This window comes from Neomonachus schauinslandi, chromosome 5 (assembly GCF_002201575.2).
Source record: "Neomonachus schauinslandi chromosome 5, ASM220157v2, whole genome shotgun sequence".
Lineage (NCBI taxonomy): Eukaryota > Metazoa > Chordata > Mammalia > Carnivora > Phocidae > Neomonachus > Neomonachus schauinslandi.
Window position 1 is genome coordinate 42,553,096 of NC_058407.1, and position 24,102 is coordinate 42,577,197.

At 38.8% G+C, this 24,102-nt stretch overlaps 1 protein-coding gene across 6 annotated transcripts in view; it reads left to right on the plus strand.

Moving 5' to 3' along the window:
* Positions 1-17,509: 17,509 nt before the first annotated feature.
* The window catches only part of KCNC2 (potassium voltage-gated channel subfamily C member 2), a 191,337-nt gene continuing 184,744 nt past the window's right edge, over positions 17,510-24,102 (plus strand). For all 6 annotated transcript variants that reach the window (XM_021678567.1, XM_021678571.1, XM_021678568.1 and 3 more), the window contains exon 1: positions 17,510-18,190. In XM_021678567.1, the coding sequence (XP_021534242.1) occupies positions 17,510-18,190 (681 nt within the window). The remainder of the gene's footprint in view (positions 18,191-24,102) is intronic.

Genomic DNA, 24,102 nt, shown 5'->3' on the forward strand with positions numbered 1-24,102 from the left:
TGAGCCCCCCCATCGGGCTCCCTGCTCAGCCTGAGATCAAGCCCACGTCGGGCTCCCTGCTCGGCAGGGGACCTGCTTCTCCCTCTCCCACTCTGCCTGCTTGTGTTTCCTCTCTCGCTGTGTCTCTGTCAAATAAATAAATAAAATCTTAAAAAAAAAAAAGCAATTCATACTTCTTTTGAGTAACCTCTAGTAAAAGGCCATAGAAAAGTGATTCTGGTAATGAGAGGTGAAGAAATACAGACCATTTAGATCATCTAGAAAAGTGGACAAAATGTTATATATCTCTGTACATGTAATGCATGACAAAAATATCATTTAAATCTAGAGAAATAGATTTAAAATATTCTAAAATCCTTGCATTTTCAAGAAGAGGCTAAAAATATCAATTATCTTAGATATTCATAAGTCAAGAATACCTGTTGTAATTTCCATGGTAAACACCTTCTCAACTGACAGAAGAAAAATATGAAATATTAAGATATGCTAATTCATAAAATAGCAATAAAAAGGAGAAAATGAACATAGAATAAGTTTGACCAATAGAAAATAAATAAAATACAAATAAAAATATGTAGTAAAGACATTAAAAGTAAAAAGAACAAATGTTTCAATCAAAAGATTATTAGAAATTAATGAATGAAAGTATCAAGAGAAACAGGTTAATTACCTTGTTTCAAGATATCTCCCTGCAAGGTATCTATTAATAACAAAGAAAAAAACTAGAAAATATCCAACGGCAAACACCACTTAACAAGTGATCCGAGTTTGTGGTGCCTGGGTGGCTCAGTTGGTTAAGCATCTGCCTTCGGCTTAGGTCACGATCTCAGGGTCTGGGGTTCGAGCCTGGAGTTAGTTAGGCTCCCTCCTCAGTGGAGAGTCTACTTGTCCCTCTCCTTCTCCCTCTGCCCCTCCTCCTACTCATGCTCTCTCTTTCAAATAAATAAATAAAATCTTTTTTAAAAACCCCCCAAAACAAGTGATGGGAGTTCATATCACAGGTAATAAGAAAAATTGACTTCTTGCACTTTCTACATGGTGCAATGGGAAGATCACAGCACCAATTTATGGGATTACTGTCAAAATCATCTGATCATCTCAGTAGATGTAAAGAAAGCATTTGTAATACTTAGTATCAATTGTGATTTAAAAACCCTCTTAGGTAACTAGGTATAGACAAATTCTTTTTTAATGTGCTAGAGAGTGTTTTGAGACACCTACAAAAAATATCATACTCACTGGCTAAATGTTGAAACCTTAACTCCTCAGAAGCAGAACAAGATAAGGAGGGCTCCTATCTCAACTTCCTTGGACATTGTATAGAGTATTTGTGAAATTGCAATAAATAAAATGGTAAGCAAAACGTATAACAATTTGGGGAAAGTAATAAAACTACCATTATTCACAAATTAATACTAAATTGTAGTCATTCCATGTAATAACTACTAAAAAGCAATGAATGAGTCACCAATCCCATCTTTTTTTTTTTTAAGATTTTATTTATTTGATAGAGAGAGACACAGCGAGAGAGGAAACACAAGCAGGGGGAGTGGGAGAGGGAGAAGCAGGCTTCCCGCAGAGCGGGAAGCCGGATGTGGGGCTCGATCCCAGGACCCTGGGATCATGACCTGAGCCGAAGGCAGACGCTTAACAACTGAGCCACCCAAGCACCCCTCACCAATCCCGTCTTAACAACAAGTAAAAAGCTGAACACAGACTGAAAAATCAACTCTTCTTGGGTCCATAAGAGAGGGGAGGACACAGGGCAGATTGTTGCCCTCAAGGTTGGAGAGACAGGCAGGTTAATACAGGGAGTTGTGGCTTGGTGGAGTGGAGACTCAAAGTCAGAAACCACCACAGGATCCAGTCTGGGTGTAGGAAAAACTCACTATATATTGTTCAATATGTAATTTAAATTATACATACACTTATGTATGCTTACATGTAAGTGAAATTAATGAATGACAGCTATATACTATATCATGTTTTGGAAAAGACAAAACTATGGAGACAATAAAAAAATCAGTGATTGTCATGTGGGGTAGAGGGGAGATGAATAGGCAGAGCACAGAGAATGTTTAGGGCAATAAAATACTCTGTATGATATTATAATGGTGGACATATGCCATTATACTTTGGCCCACACCCATAGAATGGACAACAGCAAGAGTGAACCCAAAGGTAAAGTATGGACTTTAGGTGTTTAATGATATTCTTTCAAGGCAATAAAGTCATTTTTTGGGCAACTATTGTGTACAGCTTGAAAAAGCATGCTTATTTGTTAGGATGTCATATATCATCTTGCTGCTCACCAGTATCAACACAAACTTATACATGATTATGTTATCCAGAACAGTACATATTATTATAAATATAAATAAATAAATAAATAAATAAATAAATAAATAAATAAATAAATACCAAACCAACCTGATATGTGAATGTCCCACAGGCTTTTTGATCTCATAATTTTATAATTTTCATAATTTCTGGATCATAGGAATTCAGGTAAAAGACAAGCATTTAAAAATATAAGATACTGGTTTTATTATATATTAGTAATGAACATTTACTGGTATGTTGTTGGTTTGCAACCTTGGGAGTTTTCCTAAGTGAAATCTAAACCGGCCCCATACATGGAAAGAGGTAGACCACTCCCTACTGGTAGGTGGCAGTATTAACAAGCAAGGAAACTTACCAGGCTTGTCTTGGGCGGTGCAAGACGGGTAGATCTCTGCACCCACCTGCCAGAATCTTGAAAGTCTTATTTTTTTTTTTTAAGATTTTACTTATTTATTTGAGAGAGAGCGCGCAGTAGCACAAGGTGGGGGCGGGGAGGGGCAGAGGGAGAGGGAAAAGCAGACCTGAGCCAGCAGCAGACGCTTAACTGACTGAACTGTCCAGGCACCTCAGAGAATCATGAAAGTTTATATAGAGGCCTTAAGTGGGTTCTGTCAGGTATAGGGTTAGATGGTCTCAACAACGCATTGCTTATTCAAGGCTGTGTCCTTGAAAATGGCTCCCACTGTTGGAATGGTGGGCAGAAGCATGTTCCAAAGATGGGAGGAGGTTGAGGGGCATCAGATTGCCTGGATCCAGCTAGTCCTATCCACGACCTCCTCTGACATGGTAACAATCTCTATATCCACATTTTATGTCAGTTATTTCATTTGTTACTCACAAAAACACCACAAGCCAGTGCTAATATTTAACTCACTTAACAGATGGAGAGATTAATAGAGCAGTCAATTGACTTTCCCAAGGCTATACAAATAATGAAAGAGATGAGATTGAAACAAGTATATATGAATGGAGAATATGTTTTAATCACTAGGCTACATTTTCTTTAATACTCTAAAAATTGCTTTTATTTTTCCACCTGTTGTTTCTTTCTTTCTTTTTATCCCTGGCTTCATTAATCAAGTATTTAAAATTTTTCCCCCATTTTTCCTTCTATTAACTTTTAGTTAAAAATCACTTTACTGTTAAATTTAGTGGTACCTAGGAGATTACAGTGTACATCTTTGATGTATTTTAGTATAAATTAGTAACTTTTTAAAAGATTTTATCTATTTGGGAGAGAGAGAGAGAGAGCACAAGCAGTGGGAAGGGCAGAGGGAGAGCAGACTCCCCACTGAGCGAGGAGCTGATGCCACCGAGGGGCTCCATCCGAGGACCCTGAGATCATGACCTGAGCCAAAGACAGCCACTTAATCAACTGAGCCACCCAGGCACCCCACAAATTAGTAACTTTTAACCATATACCAAACAACCAAGAGACATTAGAACATGTAAATTCTCTATATTTCTGTTTTATAGTATTTTTATTTTGTTTTTAATTTTATATACATTTTAGGCAGCATATGATATTATTAGTTTATAAAGTCAACATTCATTTGGATTTAGTTACATATTTATCTTTCTCATTGCTCTAGATTTACTTCTTTCATCCCATTTTTCAATCTGGGATCCATTTACTTATGCCCAAATAACTTCCTTTATTATCTCTTTTAGGAGGATCTGCTAGTGACAAATACTTTCAGGTGTGTATATACCTATGTGTGAAAACATATTTGTTTCATCTTCATTTTTGGAGAGTATTTCTGCTGTATATAGAATTCTAGGTTGGCAGTTATTTTCTTTTAATACTTGGAGTTGCTATATTTTATTTTTATAACATTCATTGTTTCTATTTATAACTCAGATTTTGGTTCTTATAATGACTCATTTGAAGAGATTGTGCCTCTTTTTGGCTATATTTAAATATTTGCTTTGTCTCTATTCTTTAGCAGTTTTACTTTGATGTGCCGAGGTGTGTGTATGAGTGTGTGTGTATAGTGAATGTGTAGATGTATAAATGAAATTAAACATGTATTTAGTGAGTTAAATTCACCAATAATCAAATGAATAAAAAGTAATACAGCAATAATAAAGTATTTTCCTTCTATTTTAATAGACAACATAAATTATGCTTCTTACTACATTCTAAGGCAGAAAATGTGAAATACATTCTAGACAGCTTTTCATATAATATTGAAAAGTAAATATTTTAAATCTAAAGGAATGACTGGTACATATATTGAAAATGTGAATAATCAGAACATATACCAGCTAGTCTAGATATTAGAAAAAAATCTTAATGCACTTACATGCTAAATAAGAGGTGCTACATTTTTCTGGAAGTAAAATGTCCAACCCTGTGGGGTCCTCTTATCTCTTCCAGGGTAGCATATGTGTAGTGGACATGTTATAGTATCATTCAGCAAATTTTATTTCCAGTTGTCCTTTATGGCCAGAGTTTCTTCATTTCATTTTCTTTGCAAGTATTTTTGCTCCAATATAGTAATTTTATCTTCACAGGAAGAGATTCAAGACTTTTATTTTGTTAGCCTGAGAATGGGGCTTCTGGGTACTCTTCCTTAATGAGTTGTGCAAGTTACCAGCCTTGCCTATGCTTTTTTAGTCCAGCAATGGCACAAAGATATTTCTGTATTGCTTTTTTTTCACTGCATAATAGAATCTAGTAAGATTCCCATGAGTTAGAGTCTGTGGAAGCATTTTCCTTACTAAGAAAAAATGCATGTGAAATTCATTTGCTTCTAAATCCTACTGGAAGTGATGAAACTTGATGTTCCCTTGCGATTTGGACTGCACATTTCTAAGACTGGGACAAGACTACAATTAAATTTCTAGTTTCCCTTATTGCCTAGAGGGAGAGTTCATCCAAGCCAATCCAGGCATTGCTTTCTTATAATTTCTTTTGCATCTTCTATGACAACACAACACATTTTGTTCTCTTATAACCATTGAAGTCAGAACTTTCTCCCTATGTCTAACAAAAATTCCTAAGCTTACAATTTCATTTGGTATTCTGTTGTTCAGATGAGAAGTGAGAGTTTGAGACACATTTTGAATGCATAAACAATGAAGAAGCATTTGTTTTATACTGGACATTTTCTCTGTCCTCTATTTATTGCTACTGTTACTCAGAGCATGGAAGTAAAACATAATGGGAAGATGGATTAGGTAGGGATGATTGACACAGTTGATGGGAGAAGGGTTGAAGGATTCTAAGGCTGGTGATTCTGCTCTCTGATCTTAACATTTTAAAGCATGGAACCTAACATTTCTTCTGTTTAAAATTATACATTCTCCAGACCTATAGGTGAAAAACAAGAAAGAAGATAGATATGAATTAGATTGTGAATAACTTTGCTTTTTATAAAATCACGAGGATTCAAGAGAGGAAAAATGTCAGGAAAAAAAAATTGAGCCATAAGTAGTTGCAGTAGCTCAGCATACGCCAAGGAGGGTTCTCTCTGTTTCCTCTTGAATTCTCCACTGCACACCCTGCATTTCATTAAGGAAAGTGGTATGCCTCCCTGGATTCTGGGTGACTGATGCAGGAGATAACTATGTCAGGACAGTCACTATGCAATGATGAGTCTGAGCAGAGACTTGAATGACATGAAGAGCCATCCAGAAAAAGATCCATAAGAATAGCAATTTAGGCAAAGGAAAGAGTAAATGAAATGGTCCCAAGGCAGGAGTTTGTTTAATACATTAGGGACTAGAAGTAAAACCACTGGTTGGAGCTTAAGGTTATATTTGCAGCATTATAGGAATCCTTGTAGTTTCTACCATGATCTATAGGATCTATTGCCTTCGAAGCCCTGAGCTTCAGTGAAGAGTGCTTTCCCTGGCCCGCCCTACTGGAGAAACTATGTTGAAACATCCCATAGAAAGATCCTGAAACTATGGAAATGGCAAATTATCAGTCAGCCTCAGCTGATCGAGCCCACAGCCATTTCAGTCTTTCCATCTAAGGCCACAGATATCATGGAGTTGAGGATGAGCCTTCTTTGTCATGTTCTGCCTAAGTACCTGAATGACAGATTCGTTAGAGATCATCATAATATGTTGTGGTTTTAAGCCTCAAAGTTTTGGAGTAGTTTGTGAGACAGCTATACGCAAAACGGAATTTGGTTCTAGGAGTAGAGTGCCGCTATAATAAAAGCCCAGAACATTTGCCATTGGCTTTGGAACCCAGGGGTAGATCAGAGCTGAAAGAATCTCAAGTAGACTGTTAGAAGCTGGAAAAACCTTGGGGAAACTGTTTCTAAGTGCTTGGAGGAAAGTGAGAAAACTATTACTGGAGGGTAAAAAGAGCATCTTGTTATGTAGTGGCAGAAAGTGTGACCATACTGTTGTCTATAGTCATGTGAAAAATACAAAAGGAACCCAATAAACTCATGAATCTGGCAGAGGAGCTTTTCAGGCAGAAAGTACAAAGAACAACTAGCTTCTTTTTGCTGCCTGTAATAAAATATGAGAAGAGATGCACCAAAGAAGAAATCTCTAAAGTTTTTGAGCAGAGTTTAGAGAAATTTTGTAAGCCGGAATTTGCTGGATTTGAAAATAACTCTCTTTTCTCAATCTCTCCTAGCAAAAGAATGAAAGTATGAAGAAATCAAATTCAGATGGGGCTATAAAATTCTTCATTAAAATCCCCAAAAAGGTATAGTTGGTGTGTTTCGCAAACATTTTCAGTTAGACAAAAGACACCTAAAACATGTAAAGGCATGCCTCCTAGACCTTCCCTGTTAAAGCAATGGAACTCCTCAGTCCACTAAAGGTTTTGTATCACAACAGCCTCACAGAGGACCCAAGGTTTAGATGGACTTTGAGAAAAGATTTGGGAATGTATCTTTTGTTTAATGGAATATATTATTTGATACACAAAGATATTAAAGGAATTATATTAGCTTGGACTGAAAGGGGCAGAGAATGTACAAAATGAAGCGAGGCTTTTGGACTCTACCTACTTCAGATAAGAAGCAGACTAAGAAGCTTCCTTATTTTTAGGAAGACGTTTTCTTCTTATTTTTTAAGTATAGATGACTAATATTAGAACAGGGTATTAACTGAAAAATAGTGTCACTAAATTAATTTAAAAATTAGGAGGACATTGATCTAACCCTCCAAATACTCTTTAAAAACCTTTTAGCTTTTCAAACTTATTGTATATTATGGGTTTTGTAATTACCCAAGGAAATACCACATTTAGAAGTCTTAAGAAAAGGAAGCAGAGATGAAAGCATTAGAATTACATTGTGAATAAGGTTGAAACCTCAGAAATCCAATAAAATAAGAATCCAATACCTAAAATTCTAGTTATAGAAACTCAGACTCATAAAGAACAATTTCTTCCACATTGCCTACAATATTCAACAAAATTCAGTACAAATATTATTGAAAAAGACAACCTTTGCAGGCAAAACACCTGGATTCAAGTCTTATTTACTCCAATTACTATGGTCTTGATTTCAGGCAATTTAAGTAACTTCTCTATATGTACATGCCCTTATCTATAAAATGCAAATGATCATAGTACATATACTAAAGTGTAGTTGTGAGAACCAAATGGAAGAATACATAGGAATTATTTAGCACAGAATCTGGAAGATGGTAGGTACAAATAATGATAACTAGGATCACCATTTGCAATATAATCACCACTGCAATTATTTTATCATCATCATCATCTTCTTTATTATTATCATCACAGATCATTGGAAACTGGACACTAAACTGGACATTGGGGGATATAATTGTGGCCAAAATAAACTTGATTCTAGTTCTTATATCTAGATGGGAGACAAACAATTAAACAAGGAACTGGGTTCTCAGTGTCCTGATGATGGAAATAAAGGATGCTATGTGCATGCACACAGTACTGAGTACACGGAGTACAATAGATTTTAGTGCATGAAGGAAGCTTTCAAGGAGGTAATCATGTTTAAATTGAGATTTGAAGGTTGACTAGCAGTTTACATGTGAGGAGGGGGCAGAGGGCTCCAGAAAAGGAACAGCATGTGGGAATGTCCCCAGGTGGTTTAAGGAAGAAGAAAGCATCAGGAAGACATGGCCCAGGTGAGATGGACAGGAACATTTTAAGGAATTTGGATTTACTGTGAGTGCAAGAGATAGCCATTGATAGGTAGTCAATCAAAACGGCAAGGACACCTTAAATATCTCTATTCTCTGAAAGACCATTCTGACCGTGCCTTGCAGAATAGATTTTGTGGCATCATACTGAAGGCAGAGAGCTCTGTTATGGAGCTGTGGATAGATATCTTGCAGGTGAGACATGTTGACTGCTTGGACAATTAAGAATGGAAAAAAAAAAAAAAGAAAAGACTTGAAAGATGCTTAGGAGAAAGAACTTTCTGAGCTTGGTAACAGAGTTGACTTTGGAGAGGAAGCAGAAAAAAGTCTGTCATTAAAGTCTTCCAAATTTTTGGCTTGAGCATTTGCTGCCACTCAATAGATTTCAGGAAGACTTGGAGAAGGCTGAACTGGAGATTGAAGTGATGGATGATGAGCTTAGTTCTAGGCATTCTGTTTGTTCTGCTTTGGAACAATTTACAGTGCTCAATTATGCTTTTTAACTTGCCTCTACTTACCTAATACATATGTTTGGTCATTGCCTAAAAGGGGACAAAACTATCTGTTGAAATGATTACTAGTAAAAGAAGGAAGTATTATGTTTAGGATTAGGGAGGAATGTGTATTGTGAGTATTCTTTTGGCTTATATTTCATTAATAAATTGTATCACCCATCACGGTAATGAAATGAAATCAACCAATGCTGCTCTCAAATCAATTTAACTAAATGTTCAAATTTAATTATGGCAATAAAAAGATTCAAGACATTCAGAGAATACTGGATTCTTTTTAAGATTATGTATCTAAAGATGGCATTGAAACTGATGTTTTTCCTCTAACAAAAATTCAAATAATGTTTTATATCTCTTTAAAACAATTAACTGTGTGTTTTGGTGTGAGATATAATATTTTTCTTGAGAGATTGATTTTGTCATGGTAATCCATACTGTAGTTTTATATTGTTTTTCACTTCTTTCTCACAAATTACATGATATTCTCTGCTATCCCATAGTTCTATTTCTTTAAAAAAATAAATAAAAATAAAAATGAAAAGCAGGTTTCCATGGTCTGGTTAAAGGAGAAGAATTCTAATGTTTTCCTCTGTCTGTATCCTCTTTAGAATTGCTCCTTTGCCCTGACTGTTATTTTTACTTGCCTCAGTTCCGTTCGAAACCTGCATACAGTAGCTTTTCAGAAGCCTGCTTTTCCACCTGTCTAGATGTTTTTCTAATAATGAAGCTAAACTGGTGTGCCTATATCTGCTTTAGTTTTATTGCAAGTTTCTTTCAACTTCCTTATTTCTTGAGCTCTTACTTTTTATTTCTTGGGGAAACCAACCTGATTATTTCAAACCTTTTACAGAACAATATTTGTGACTCATGGTTTCCATTCTTCTCCTTTTATATCAAACAAACACAGAGTCATTTTAAAATAGCTGCCTTACTTACCTATTTTGATTATGCTTTTATCATATGTTGTTTATTTAACAGAAGGAAGAGATATAGCCCTGAGATATTTTGATAATGGGTTTTCAATTCACTAAACAATTGGTATCTTTCAAGTTTGTTTATTTTTTTGTCATGTCTGCAATCTTCCATTTCCTATTCACATCATGGTTCTACATATATTCAAATCATGGCTCTACCATTTACTCTCTGGGACACAGGCAATGGAATTAAACACCTGTGGGTTTGAATTTTACCAGCTGTCTCTTATTGTGTGATATTGGGCAAGTTACTATAACATTTCAGAGTCTCAGTCTCCTCATTAGTATAATGCTGGTAAAATCACAGGTTGAGGATCAAATGAGTTATATCTAAAGCTCTTGGCATTTTATTTTGTGCTTAAGTACTTAAGAAAGTTTTGACTACTGCAATTACTAATAATTCTTTTTCCTTAATCACTGTAACAATTCCTTGCCTAATATGAAGAAAATGAGTATTTCAACACTTGCTTGTTAGACTTATTGTAATGAATAATAAAATTATATATAAGTATACCTATAGTTTATCTTTAATAAATGTTAGTTCTCTTCCTGTCCCATCCCTCCTTGAAATAGTCTGCAGATGCAATGTTCAGCTAATTTCTTGTCATATTTTTATGAAAATTCACTTCAATATAGCTTCCCATGGACATTTCATAAGGTGAAAGATGTTTCTTTTTTTTTTTTTTTAAAGATTTTATTTATTTATTTGAGAGAGAGAATGAGAGAGAGAGAGCACATGAGAGGGGGGAGGGTCAGAGGGAGAAGCAGACTCCCCGCCGAGCAGGGAGCCCGATGCGGGACTGGATCCCGGGACTCCAGGATCATGACCTGAGCCGAAGGCAGTCGCTTAACCAACTGAGCCACCCAGGCGCCCTGAAAGATGTTTCTTAAAAACACAGATTTCCAATTGCAGAAATTGGTGCAGAACAAACCAACTGAATCAGAATCCCAGGGTGGAGACTTGCATTTTAAAAATTTTCTCAAGAGAGTCTGATATACTTCAAAGCATAGAACTCTTCCAAGGCTGGGAAGTTATAAAGAAAATGTAAAGACAGGAAATCTGGTAATGTATATAATGTGATAGAGTAAGTTATACAAGTGTGAAATAATTACCAATAGAAGGCAGGAAAGTACTAAAAATACAGATTATAAAATTTTAATGAAATTTCTTATCTAGCATCCATGACCTATTGAGGAACAAGAACATTAGAAAGTAAAGTGCACTTTATTGATATCTGCCAATATCTGAGTGGTAGAGCAGTCATTCTAGAAAAAAACTACTGCTTATTGCCCCTTATGTAAGCTACTTACAATGACTTCGAGTAGTATGGTGGATAATGCGTTGCTCCATTTACTAAGGTTATCTATCTATCTATCTATCTATCTATCTATCTAATCTATCATTATCATCCATCTATCATCATCATCTATTAAAATGAATGGCTGGTGCAGAGGACTATGACCTATAATTTTTCAAAACAAGAAGGTTATTTTCAACTCTTGCTTTTAATGCTCATCAGTCAACATCATCCTATATTCATGGAAAATTTTTCTCTTCCTTCAACCTAAAATGCCTTTCTCAGCACTCTTGCACATTAATTTTCTAAGTGTACAGTAAGCTCAAATTGGCTGTCTATGTTGTTATGCTGGGTATTTATACAGAGACTCTTGCTCTTGACAAGCAATGCAAATATATATTTCTGGCAAATCAAATGACCAAGTTGTAAAATTAGTAATCCATGAATTCGTCATGTGTACATCTATCTTATCATAATTGTCATAAGTAACTATGCTGGGTAGTTAAAAAAAAGTGGATTGCCTAAATTAGGTCATTAAAAATGGTTAATACATACATTTTCAAGTTAAAATAATTTGAGAAGGATGCAGACTTACTGCAAGGATTCTAGGGTTTTCACTTCATTACATCTCTAGGGACTATCCAGCATTTGACCTACTTTTGACCTCTGTACAAAGCAGGATGGTAGAATAGATAGGGCTTAGGATTGTCATCAGAGGATATGGTTATGGCCCTGCTTCTGTCAATTATTAATCATGTTATTTTGGTGTGAGACTTCGTCATTTGGCAATAAAAGTTACTATTAGTAGATGCCTAAAATGTTCCAGAAACTTTCTTAAGTGTTTATTGGCCTTATGTCATTTAATCCTCATATTAAGTATGGTGTCATTCTCCCCATTCTATAGAAGAACAAATTGAGGTCCAAGGAGTTGTGTAATTTTCTCAAGGTCAGACCTCTGGTGAGTAACACTCAGATAATGAACTCCAGTTTACCTGTCTCCATGGCCTGTGGACTTAACCACTGTGAAATACTGCCTCTCAAAATGTATGGAACAGGAAAATATATCTCATATATTTTCTTTTAGAATTTGCAATACCTGATATAAATGTTATTGTTAAGAGGATAGGTAAGTAAGCTCAATTTTTTTTCCTTTTTTTTTTATACTTTTCAGATAAAGGGAACTTAGAGGATGAATCAGCTTTGTAATAAACAACTCCAAAACTTACTAGCCTAGATATAGTCTTGTTTTAGCTCATAATTTTGTGGGTCAGTGCATTTGGGCTAGGTTCAGCTGGACAGTTCTTCTGGACACATACATAAGAGCAAGGCAGTTCTGCTTCTGGGAATTAGCCGTGATTCATCTGGGTCAGAGATAAGAAGTTTTAGCTGTCAGGGGCACTCTATTTCTTTTAGGTATTTATTTCTTTTAAATCCTTGCTCTATTATATCCTCTGACTTGTTTCCTAATACTGGTTCTCTTTGTAGCAAATCTGTGTATGTGTGTGTGTGTATGTGAGAGAGAGACAGAGAGAGAGAGAGACAGAGATTGAGAGATACTGGCATATATGTCTCTCATCATCAAGCAGGCCAGTTAAGACTTATTCTCATAGCACCAGGGTAAGGTTCCAAAAAAGAGAGAGGACAGAAGTATGCAAGACCTTTTGAAGCCAAGGCTTTAAACTGGTACAACATCACTTCCACCTCATTCTGTTGGCTAAGGCAAGTTACAAAGCCAGTGCAGATTCAGAGGTTGGAGAAAGAGATTTGATGGGAGAAGATGCAAAGTCACATTATAAAGGGGGCATATCTATAGGGTGGAATGGGCAATTGTGGCCATTTTTTAATCTGCAGAGGAATTGTGTCCATGAATATATGGCTCTTTGAAGGTGAAGAATATTTTTAAAATCCTTATACTGAACTTTAAAAGAGTTAATTTGTTCAACTGTTAAACTTTCACAAGTATGTCCTCCTGACTGTCACGATGTGGCTTAATGAGATCAATCCACGTTTCTGGTGGTGATGTAGTGCTCCCTGTCGGTAGTCCTTCTGTGATGCTGACTGGAGGACATAAAGAAAGCAGCATTTCAATTACTTCTCAGCCAGGGGTAACAAAGGAGATCACAACTGTTTGTTCCACCTCAGTTTTCCATTGCCATCTTTCAAAAATTTGCTTTCTTTTCACTTTTATCTGTCTTTTACAGAAGCATCAGGGAGTTAGTTAGCTGGAGGGGTTTTCTGTTCTCTCCTGTCTTATATAATGAAGCCTGGATATTTGTCTTAGGATCTTCCCCTCTTATACTGACCAGAAAAAAAAAAAAAAAAAGAGAGAGAGAGAGAGAGACTGTATTTCATTCACTGCTTTGTTTATCAAATCTCCATTGGTATGCACATCTCTTCCTTCTATCTTTCCACATTCTTATTTTCAAACTTATCTGAAATGTTCTCTGGTTTCACATCTAGTGCTTTGTGAATCACAAGAAAAGTCTGAATTCTTCTAAAAGATGATCCTCTTGTCGATGTGATTATTTCTAGATAGCTTATATAACCTCAGGCTCAAATTGATTCATTAGACCTTTGTTTTCTCATTTCCCTTCCATGAGTCTTTTGCAGCATTCCCCACCCCCCCTTTGGTTTCTCTGTAGATCCCTCATAATACAAATTTAATTTTATCACGCTAAAGGCTTCCATTATTGAGTTCTGCCATCTGTATGAGTTATCTTTCTGGAAGTCTTATAATTTAATGTGAATATTTCCTCCATTTAAATTAAAAGGGGTAATTCATGTAAAACATTTTGCACATAGTAAGATCTCAGTAAATGTTATCTATTATTATAAATGCTTCTGTTACTACACTTACTATTGCTAATTTATTTTAAAGCAAACCATATGCCTTTTTCTCCCTATTGAATTTACATTAAGCTATATAAGGAACCATCTAGATAATATGAGAATGTATGTTATAATTTGAATATAATTTTTCTTTGGAAATTTTCTGGCAGTTGAAATTTACTATCACTTATTTTAAGAAATGCCTCAGAGATTGATAATAGTACTAAACTAGAATCACTCCCTCAGCAGTTAAGCTTTACACTTGTGTGTGTGTGTGTGTGTGTGTGTGTGTGTGTGTGTTAGTAAAGGCAAATTTCTGTAGTCACAAGGCTGGGTCCATATAGCTGTTCCTGAGGTTATTACCACACATGGACTGACATACTGTTAGTAAATTTCTTATGAGTGGATACATATCATATTATCTTACATTGGTTTCCTAGACGTTAATAACCTTCCAGACACTTTTTAGTTCTTTACTTTGTTTAATGATCTACTGTCCTAACAGATAGGTGTTCTCTTAAAGAACTGTTTATATTTAACTGTCCACCCTACAGTCCTATATATTGTGAAAACTTTCTTATATAGTAATTCATAACTCTTGCACTTTCTCAATCGCGGTGTCAATATCGATATGTTTTTCAAAGAGACTTCTTCCCATGTACAATCTGGTGTTTTACCTACTCCACGGATTTTAATCCTTTCAAGCTATACCTGTGGAATAGAGTCTCTCTCTCTCTCTCTCAATATACACACAGACACAAAAACACACGCTCTGTTTGGTGGTGTGAAATGGTATGGGTTGAACTGTGTCCCAGCACCATCCCCCTTCCCCCACCAAAACAGAAAGATGTTGGAGTCCTAGCCTCCAGGGCCTCAGGGTGTGACCTTATTTTGGAGATAGTCTTTACAGAGGTGATCAAGTCAAAATGAAGTCATTAAGGTGGGCCCTAATTTGTTATGACAAGTGTTCTTACATAAAAAGGGATACACAGACATGCATAGAGGGCAAATGATGTGAAGAGACACAGGGCTAAGAACGCCATCTGCAAGCCAAGGAGAGAGGCCTGGAATAGGTTCAGTTCTCACAGCCCTCAGAAGGAACCAATCCTGACCACACCTTAATTTCTACCTTTTGCCTCCAGAACTGTGAGATCATAAATTTCTGCTGTTTAAACAGTCCAGTTTGTGGTACTTTGTTATGGTAGCCCTAACAAACTAATACAAGGCCCAATAAAAATTTGAGAGGAAGAAATTGGCTAATTAGATAATTGCTTTGGTACTTGGATATCTGTAGCTCGCCTCTGTTGCTTCTGATAAAGAAACCTGAATTTTCACTTGCTAGAGCATTATGTTCCTGGAATAAACTTTTTAAACTTGTTTTGTTTTATATAACCATGATGTGGTGACTGGAGACCTACATTTGACTGGAAAGAGCAAGCCAGAGCCATGTGTAAGATGCGAGAAACAAGACTCACTTGTCACCTGTAAGTAGACCTCTCTCTCCCATCAGCTGTCATTAAGGAAAAAAAAAAAAAGGAATTGGTCTTAGAGATGCTCTCTCACTTGTTGGGAGGGGTGGGGCAGTGGGAAGAGAAAGGGTGTGGAGAGTGGGGTGTAAACAAGGCAGGCAGAAGCTCCAGAGAGGGTGGGGATAGAGCTTCACGGAAGAAAAATATATGAACCTGGTTGGTACAAGAGAGCTTCCCCAGACCCACCCACCCACCCACCCTTTCCTGAGCTCTGTGCTCGGGCGCGGGTGGTTGACGGCGAGTGGTGCGGAAGGGACAGCTCTAGCAGCGGCTGCTTTCGGGGGAGAAACAAAACCTGCAGGTCCGGGTCGGAGCCGGGGGACTTCCCCTTCAAGTGGGTGAGTCCTCCTGACCTCCGGTCAGCTCCGCTGTGGCCGCGGCCAGCCGCTGTGCCGGCTCCCGGCGGGGTCGCGGAGCGCCGGCTGGACCCGCCCCGAGCTCCATGGTTTGCCCAGCCCTGCGCGATGGTGACTCGGGGCGCGGAGGTTGGCGCGGGGCGAGCCGGCAGCTCGCAGAATGAAGGCGGGGAGCGCGGCCGGCGGCCGGCGGGGGCTGGCTCCGCGACCCCAGCGCCCCGAGAAGCGGCCCAACCACCTGAACCCGGAAAACGCCAACAAGTAGTTTGTCGTTGGAGAAGGGCGGCTCGGCTGGGTGTCAGGACTCAGTCCGGCTGCCCGGAGAACCTCGTCCACTCGGAAACCAAAGCAGAACCACTTTTCTGTCGGTCTCGTTAAGGTATCTGGGGGCGGGAGGGAAAGGGGGTGATTTGCCGGGAAGGGCATGCTGACCCTGCAGACAGGCATCCCCCCACCCCCCTCCCGTTCCGCAATGGGAATGTGGAGGTGAAGCCCTGGGGAGAGGTGGCTGGGAGACTGGAAACGGGGACACTGTCAGCTCAGGGATCCGGGGGGTGTGCCTCCAGCGGCTTTTCCCAGGGCCTCGCCCCTCCTAGAAAGCAACCCCCCCCACTCTGCATCCCCCAGGCGTTTGTTTTTCTTGGGAAGGGGGATGGGGTGGGATGCACTGATCATTCGTATTCTCAAAAATGGAACCTAGTTAGTGGTTTCCTTTCCCAAGTAATAATAATATTGACAACAACAACAACAACAATAGCAGTAATAATGTGAAAAGGAAATTGGATCAGGAAATTAGTCACAGGTCTCCTTGGTGAAAGGCAACAGCAGGGAGCGTTCAGTCTTTTTGCCTGGTCCGTGAGGGAGAGGGGGAGTGAACCGAGAACAGGGCACGCAAAGGGCACTCCCCGAGTGCCAGGGCGCTGCGAGCCGTCCCGAGTACCGAGGGTACGCGTGGAATGGGGGCTCTCCCGCCCGACTGGGGGCTCTCACCCAACACTGCCAAGTTGCCTCAGCGGAGAAACTCCTTGGCTAAGGGAACTGCCTCCAGGCCAAGGAAGGAGGAAAGAGGGTTTAGGGGAGGGGAGCAGAGGGGCCAGGGCAGGGGGAGAGTAAGGAGCAAGAGAGGAGGAGAAAGGGTCTAGGAAGTAGAGATAAGGGCTTTGGGGAGAGGAGAGGAGAGGAGTGGGGGTTCGGGCCTGGAAGCAGGTTCTCTGTGAGAGGGGACGGAGGGGAGGGAGGGTGAAGGGTGAAAAGATGAAGTAGGAGAGATCAGAGGAAGGGGAGAAAGGTGTGAGGCAGGAAAGGTGTCCTGGAAGGTCAGGGAGGCTGGGACCACTTTCCTCGGTGTTCTGGAAGCCTGGGGAAGGTGTGCTGCTTGAGGCGGGGACAGGGCTGGGCGCGCATCTCCTTCTGGGAGGGTCAGTTGCCCCTCGCCTGTCTCCAAGCCGGCATCCTGGGACTCGGGCTCGGAGTGGGGGTGGGGGTCATGGTGCGGCTCTGACGGCCGAGATCTTTAACTTGGCGCTGTGTTCGCCTCCCCCCAGTCATGTCTGAGCCACAGAGATGGGCAAGATCGAGAACAACGAGAGGGTGATCCTCAATGTCGGGGGCACCCGGCACGAAACCTACCGCAGCACCCTCAAGACCCTGCCTGGGACGCGCCTGGCCCTTCTCGCCGCTTCGGAGCCCCAGGGCGACTGCCTGACGGCGGCGGGCGACAAGCTGCAGCCGTCGCCCCCTTCGCTCTCGCCGCCGCCGCGACCGCCCCCACTGTCCCCCGGGCCGGGCGGCTGCTTTGAGGGCGGCGCGGGCAACTGCAGTCCCCGAGGCGGCGGCGACCACCCCGGGGGCGGCCGCGAGTTCTTCTTCGACCGGCACCCGGGCGTCTTCGCTTATGTGCTCAACTACTACCGCACCGGCAAGCTGCACTGCCCCGCCGACGTGTGCGGGCCGCTCTTCGAGGAGGAGCTGGCCTTCTGGGGCATCGACGAGACGGACGTGGAGCCCTGCTGCTGGATGACCTACCGGCAGCACCGCGACGCCGAGGAGGCGCTCGACATCTTCGAGACCCCCGACCTCATCGGCGGCGACCCCGGCGACGACGACGACCTGGCGGCCAAGAGGTTGGGCATCGAGGACGCCGCGGGCCTGGGGGGCCCCGACGGCAAGTCTGGCCGCTGGAAGAGGCTGCAGCCCCGCATGTGGGCCCTCTTCGAGGACCCCTACTCGTCCAGAGCCGCCAGGGTAAGGCCAGAACCGCCCCCTTCCCTGCTGCTCCAGCCCCTCCAACTCCTTCCCCAATTTTCTGTTCTTTTCCATCAAAGGTCTCTGGGACGCGGGAGGGGGTGGGCGGGAGAAGAGAACAGGGCTCCCTAAGGAGGAGATTAGAAGCCCATCTGGTGTCAGGTAAACTCAGGGACCCTGGCTGCCATCCTCCCGGTCCGTCCCCTTCATCCTCCTCTTCTCCTCCTCCACTCAAACTGAGATTTACTTTAGCAGATGGGAGCTAAAGGGCAAATATCGACCTCTCGGGAAGCAAGTCTGTCTGGAACCTTGTCCTGAAACTGGTATCGTGCTTCGTCCTGATTCTTTTTTTCCTGACTCTTTTGTTCCAACTTTTCCTTTAGTTTGGATGTTTCTTCAGGTCATCACGATTTGACATTTTCAGTGAGGCCTGACACTCCTTCACATCTGACTCAAAGCAGTGGCTCCAATTAGGGATCTAATCTGAAGACAGAGGTGGGGAAATGGAATCTAGTAGGTGGCTGGGTGGGGAGAGGGTGTGCGGGGCGGGGGGGGGGGGGGGGGGTCATTTTGTGAAGACAATCTCCTTTGGTCCTGTCTCCTTCCAAAGGAGAAGACTGCTGAATTGTTTGTCCCAGTGAGTTGACCAGAGAGCCCACCTGCACATTGAATTGTGGAGTCTGGTCCTTTCCGCCTTGGGCTGTATCTATGTTTCTTACAGGTTGAATGTGAATCGATCACTTTGATGCTAGTTTAGTCCAGTTGTCTAAATCTGGGTAATTTAGATTGTTGCAAACTTTATTTTACTCTTTAGACTGTGACTCCCTCCTCAATTTTTCTTTTCAGTTTCTAGCTTGAATGACAGTTTAAATGTAGTCCTTGACACGCCCAATTAATTCTTCAGAATCCCATGAAGGGACTGTAAAAGTTACCAATAATAGTTTCTCCAGTTTAAAGGAAATAAAAGAAATATAAATAACCAAAAATTATACAGTATGTGAATGGTTTTTAATTATACACAAGAATGGAGTAGTGTATTTAGTTAAATCTTTGCGACTGCATGTTTCTGGTTTGCTTCTGACACCCAGAAAAAATACCCCCTAGGCAGCCTCACTTTGGCTCCATCCTCATTATTGCCTTCTTCTGTATGTCAGAAGTCTCTGCATCTGAGATATTGTGCAGCTGTCAATCTAATAACTTCTCAGAAGATGTGTTTTTAATACCACTTTAGAAGGCTGAGGATATGTTTTGTTTTCAGTTTGAAATAGAATATGAAAGAGACAATTTCAAGCATTGCTCCTCTGTTGGTTCTGGCATTTAAATGCATACATAAATTTTAGTATGTCCACATTATTATATTTGAATATAGAATCAATAACTTCAACTCTGATATCTTCCTTTTAAGACCATTCTATAAATTCAGCAACAGTTGGATTTAAAGCAAAAACAAAAACAAGTGCGTATTTACTTAAGTTAAATCACAGACTCATGACAATTACATCTGTGTTTTTTTCAATTCCAGCTGAGTGCCACAGTGCTCTTTCCACTTGGTGGCTAAAAAGATAATCTGAATTTGTTTTTAGGCTCATCATGTGATTTTTCTTTTCCAGATAGCGCGCTATAAAAGAGACAGAACATTTTATTATCTTTCCTCATGATAATATAATGTCTTCTATTGTAGGCTAGATTGCATAGCAAAAACTTTATGATGGTATTCAATTTTTATTATTGCTATGGAAATTGATTTTATTGATTATTGGTCAAAGGGTAGATTATTAACTTGAAAATAGTTTTTAAAAAATCTTACTAAGATTTCATTGTAACAATATTAAGGGTTTGATATGCATCCATTTCAGGTGAGGAAAGAACACAGATATATTAGAGATTAACACAAGGTCAAAGAGCCATTAGAAGCAGAATCAGCTGAGAATCACAGACCTGGAAATTTTCCTTGAGGTCACTTCATGAAGACCCTTTATTTTATAAATGAGGAAAATGAGGACTGCAGATGCTAAGTGATGGCCAAGGTCATACAGCAAGTTAATAGCAGATCCAAAATTATGCTGGAGGTCTCATGACATCCTCCCCAGGTCCTTCTTTACCACAACCACTGATTATAACTGACTGGCTTATGAAATCTCCGCAGATCATGTTGCTCTTGAGATTTAATGCAGCATAAGACACTTCCTAGAATTTGAACTTTGAAAGGTCATCTATGACTTTTTAAAAAATTTATGTATTCCAGGACTTTGGTAGAATTTTTACCCTTCACTGCCCAACATTAGAGTGAAAACATGGAATTCAAATTGACTTCTTGAACCCTGTTTGAACTCTGCATTTTTATTGACCAGTCGATGTGTAGTGTTTTTCTTTCTTTTAGACTGGCTAACATCTATGGGACTTGTCTTCAGGGAAATCCCTTTTCAAATTATTAGGGGTTGCCTAAAAAAGAGTAACCAGAAGTTGCCGTTCTACTTAAATGTGATTTAATATTTTTATATGAACTCTTAGTTCAGATGATGGCCTGACTTAATGTTATCTGACTAGTTTGATAAATAGAATTACATTGGGAGCTCACAGGATGAAATTATATTTTGCACGGACATGATTCTAGAAGACATAAATCAATTATCAAGTGTGGTAATTTATAGGTAACTTCAGCTGTGGTCTTACTGCCACAAGTCTCGTTCTTAATAGAAGTTAAGTATTTAACTTTTATAAACCCTCTTTACTTTTTTTTACATTAGTTCATCTTTTATTGATATACTTGAGATGAACATTTTTAACTGTCTGAATTCCTTTTTCAGTTTGTTATACCTGTCATCATCATCTTTATCTTTTCCCAATATGGAGGAGATTGACTCAATTATATAGTAGAACTGTTTTATTTCTAACTTTTATGATCTTAAGTGCCACACTGAAACAACAGTGATAGGGACGGGATAATTAATTTAATTTTATAACATTGTATTTTTGCTTTCTGTTTTGGTTGGCATTTCCCGCTTCTATTGCTTTATATTTATGATGTAAATACGTATTTGAAAGGTCAAGATTGTCCAGGTTAACTTGGTAAGTAAGTTTATATTTATACTTAAATGAATTCTTATCCTTAAGAATAGTATTCCAAAATAGAAATTTATAAAAAAAAATCACATATAAGTTGTCATGGAAACCTGTTCTGGAGAAAATGAGATCAGGAAAGAAAAGGAGAGATTATGCTGTTGATGCCATTGAGTGATATTTACAAATAGCAAAAATCAAGGATGCCTAGATGTATTTGTGAAAATGTTATGCATTGTATCTTTCCAATTTAATATCTAAGTTTAAGAGGGAAATGAAGCTTGTATGTGCTTTCCTCTGAAAACATTAGATCATAGGTAAGTAGACGGGTGTCAAGCAGAAATTCTTTGATAGAACTTTTAGATTATTTAGAAGTTAAAAAAATAAGATAAAGGCAAAATACTAGAATCAAAATATTTTAAATAATTTCCTCCCTATATTAAAGAGCTGAGCGGCGCCTGGGTGGCTCAGTTGGTTAAGCGACTGCCTTCGGCTCAGGTCATGATCCTGGAGTCCCGGGATCGAGTCCCGCATCGGGCTCCCTGCTCAGCAGGGAGTCTGCTTCTCCCTCTGGCCCTCCCCCCTCTCATGCTCTCTCTATCTCATTCTCTCTCTCAAATAAATAAATAAAATCTTAAAAAAAAAAAGAGCTGAGAGCTGTTATAAGTTCTCCTTCTCTCTCTTCTTTTTACTTATTTTTTGGGAGGAGTGAAGGTGATTGAATTAGGTTCTACTTTACAGGGTGGCTCTTCCTTGGTGACTTGTATATAGTTGGTTAGCTGATAGGACGTTTTTTTAATTTAAAAGAGCATTTTATTTTATTATTTATTTATTTATTTATTTAGAATTTTATTTATTTAAGAGAGAGGGAGAGAGTGAGTCGGAGGGAGAGAGAATCTGAGGTAGACTCCCTGATGAGCACAGAGCCCTATACTGGGGCTCGATCCCATGACCATAAGATCATGACCTGAGCTGAAACCAAAAGTCAGATCCTCAACCGACCGAGCCACTCAGGTGCCCCTAAACAGTAAAAAGAATAACTGCTATGGAACCACATTTAAGATGTTGGCTTTTTGGTCTTTGGGTCTAGATCATTTTATATACATTCTCTGGATCTTTATCTAATATATCATTATGTGCAGATCATCCTGAATCATACATGGGTTGTGATAGTGAATCCATGATTTTTTTAATCTTGAAAATCTTCACTTCATTAGCATTTTAAATTGGTTTATTTCCACAGCATTATTAAAATATACTCCTCAAAACTATTAAAATTCAAATTTCAACATATAGAATTGGATTCAGAATTGCACATACTTTATTTACTTTTTACAGATCATGTTTTCCTCTTTCTCAAACCACAAAACAAAATAGTAAAGGAGTGATCTAAATAACCACTTGCTAGCTTAAAATGTACAATTTAATTTAAAAAAAATTAAAGTAAGGATAATTGAGGCATATTTTAAGATTAAAGAAAAAAGTATTAATTTTTCTTTTGTAAATATTGCTGCAATTCAAAGAATTATCGGCCAAATACAGCTTGTTCATATAATATTGTTGTCAGTTATTACAAATTTTAGAATATTTATTTAGTCAACAAATATTGGTTATGCAGTCACTCAACTATGGAAGTTACTGGGAATGAATGGAGAAGATATAGTCCTTTGCCCTCAGTAAGCTCACCACCCTATTTATAATGAAACATTTCTTAAAAACATTATTAAATTAAGAAATGCAAAAAAAATCCAGAGATGTTAAAGATAAATTTTCCTCAAAAAACAAACAACAACAAAAACAACTCAAATGGGAATATTGCCTGACACATTAAGGAAAACATTCTATTTAGAAATGATGATAAGATATTGTTAGTCTTTTTCTTATCATGAAAGTGTTAGGCTGTTTTAATCTTGATTTTTCTGTTTGTAAGGTGATTTATAGGCTCTGTCTTTGCAATATTATTGGAGAATGTGATGAAGGCTGTACTTACACAAAACAACCAAACTATTTAGGGTGTGGTCACGTGTCTTCATACCTTCCATTTTAATTAAAGGTCACGGTCAGTTATATGGCTGTGCAAATCCAAACTTCGGATCTCTGAAAAAAGTCTGCTATAAGTAGTATGGTGTTTTTGCATTTGCGCATATAAATATCTAAGTAACTTTTGACCCTTTTCAGGCCACTAATTGTACAGATCACAGATTAATTTAATTTTCGTTTATATTCTGAGTATTGGATAGGTTCAGAGAGTACCTAATTAAATACATCATTAAAAGAATCAAGGAAGTTCATTAGAAAATTGAATTTTGAGTTGTGTATTTGATCGCAAACTAGGCTATTTGATCCGTTGCTGGGCATTAGGTATGCCAAAAGTGAATGTAGTTGGACAGATCAGGTATGACCTTTTTTTCTGTGATATTTTGTTAAGTGCTCATTTGTAGACTTGAGTTGACAAAACGAATCAGAGTCAAGGAAATTCTCTGTCAAGAAGCTTATTTTCAAAGCAACTGAAAATAAAGAGTGCGTAGGCTTATATAGAAATGCAGGTCAACCTTTCCTATTTGAAAATGTATATCATTATCACTTATTTTTACTACTACTACAAAAAAAAGTAAATGCAGTAAAGTCTCATATTTTTTGAACTTCTGAGTCATATACTTTTATTATGGCAACCTTTAAAAATATGTCCAAATGAAATGGTAAGGGCTCTAAAGGACTAATAAAAGCAACACGGATCTCCAGAAGGAAATACATAGTGGCAACATAGTCTCAACAATAACCATCAATATATTATACAAACTTAATTCAATTCTTTTTGAAATATGAAGGGGCTTTTTTTTAGAAGAGCAGTC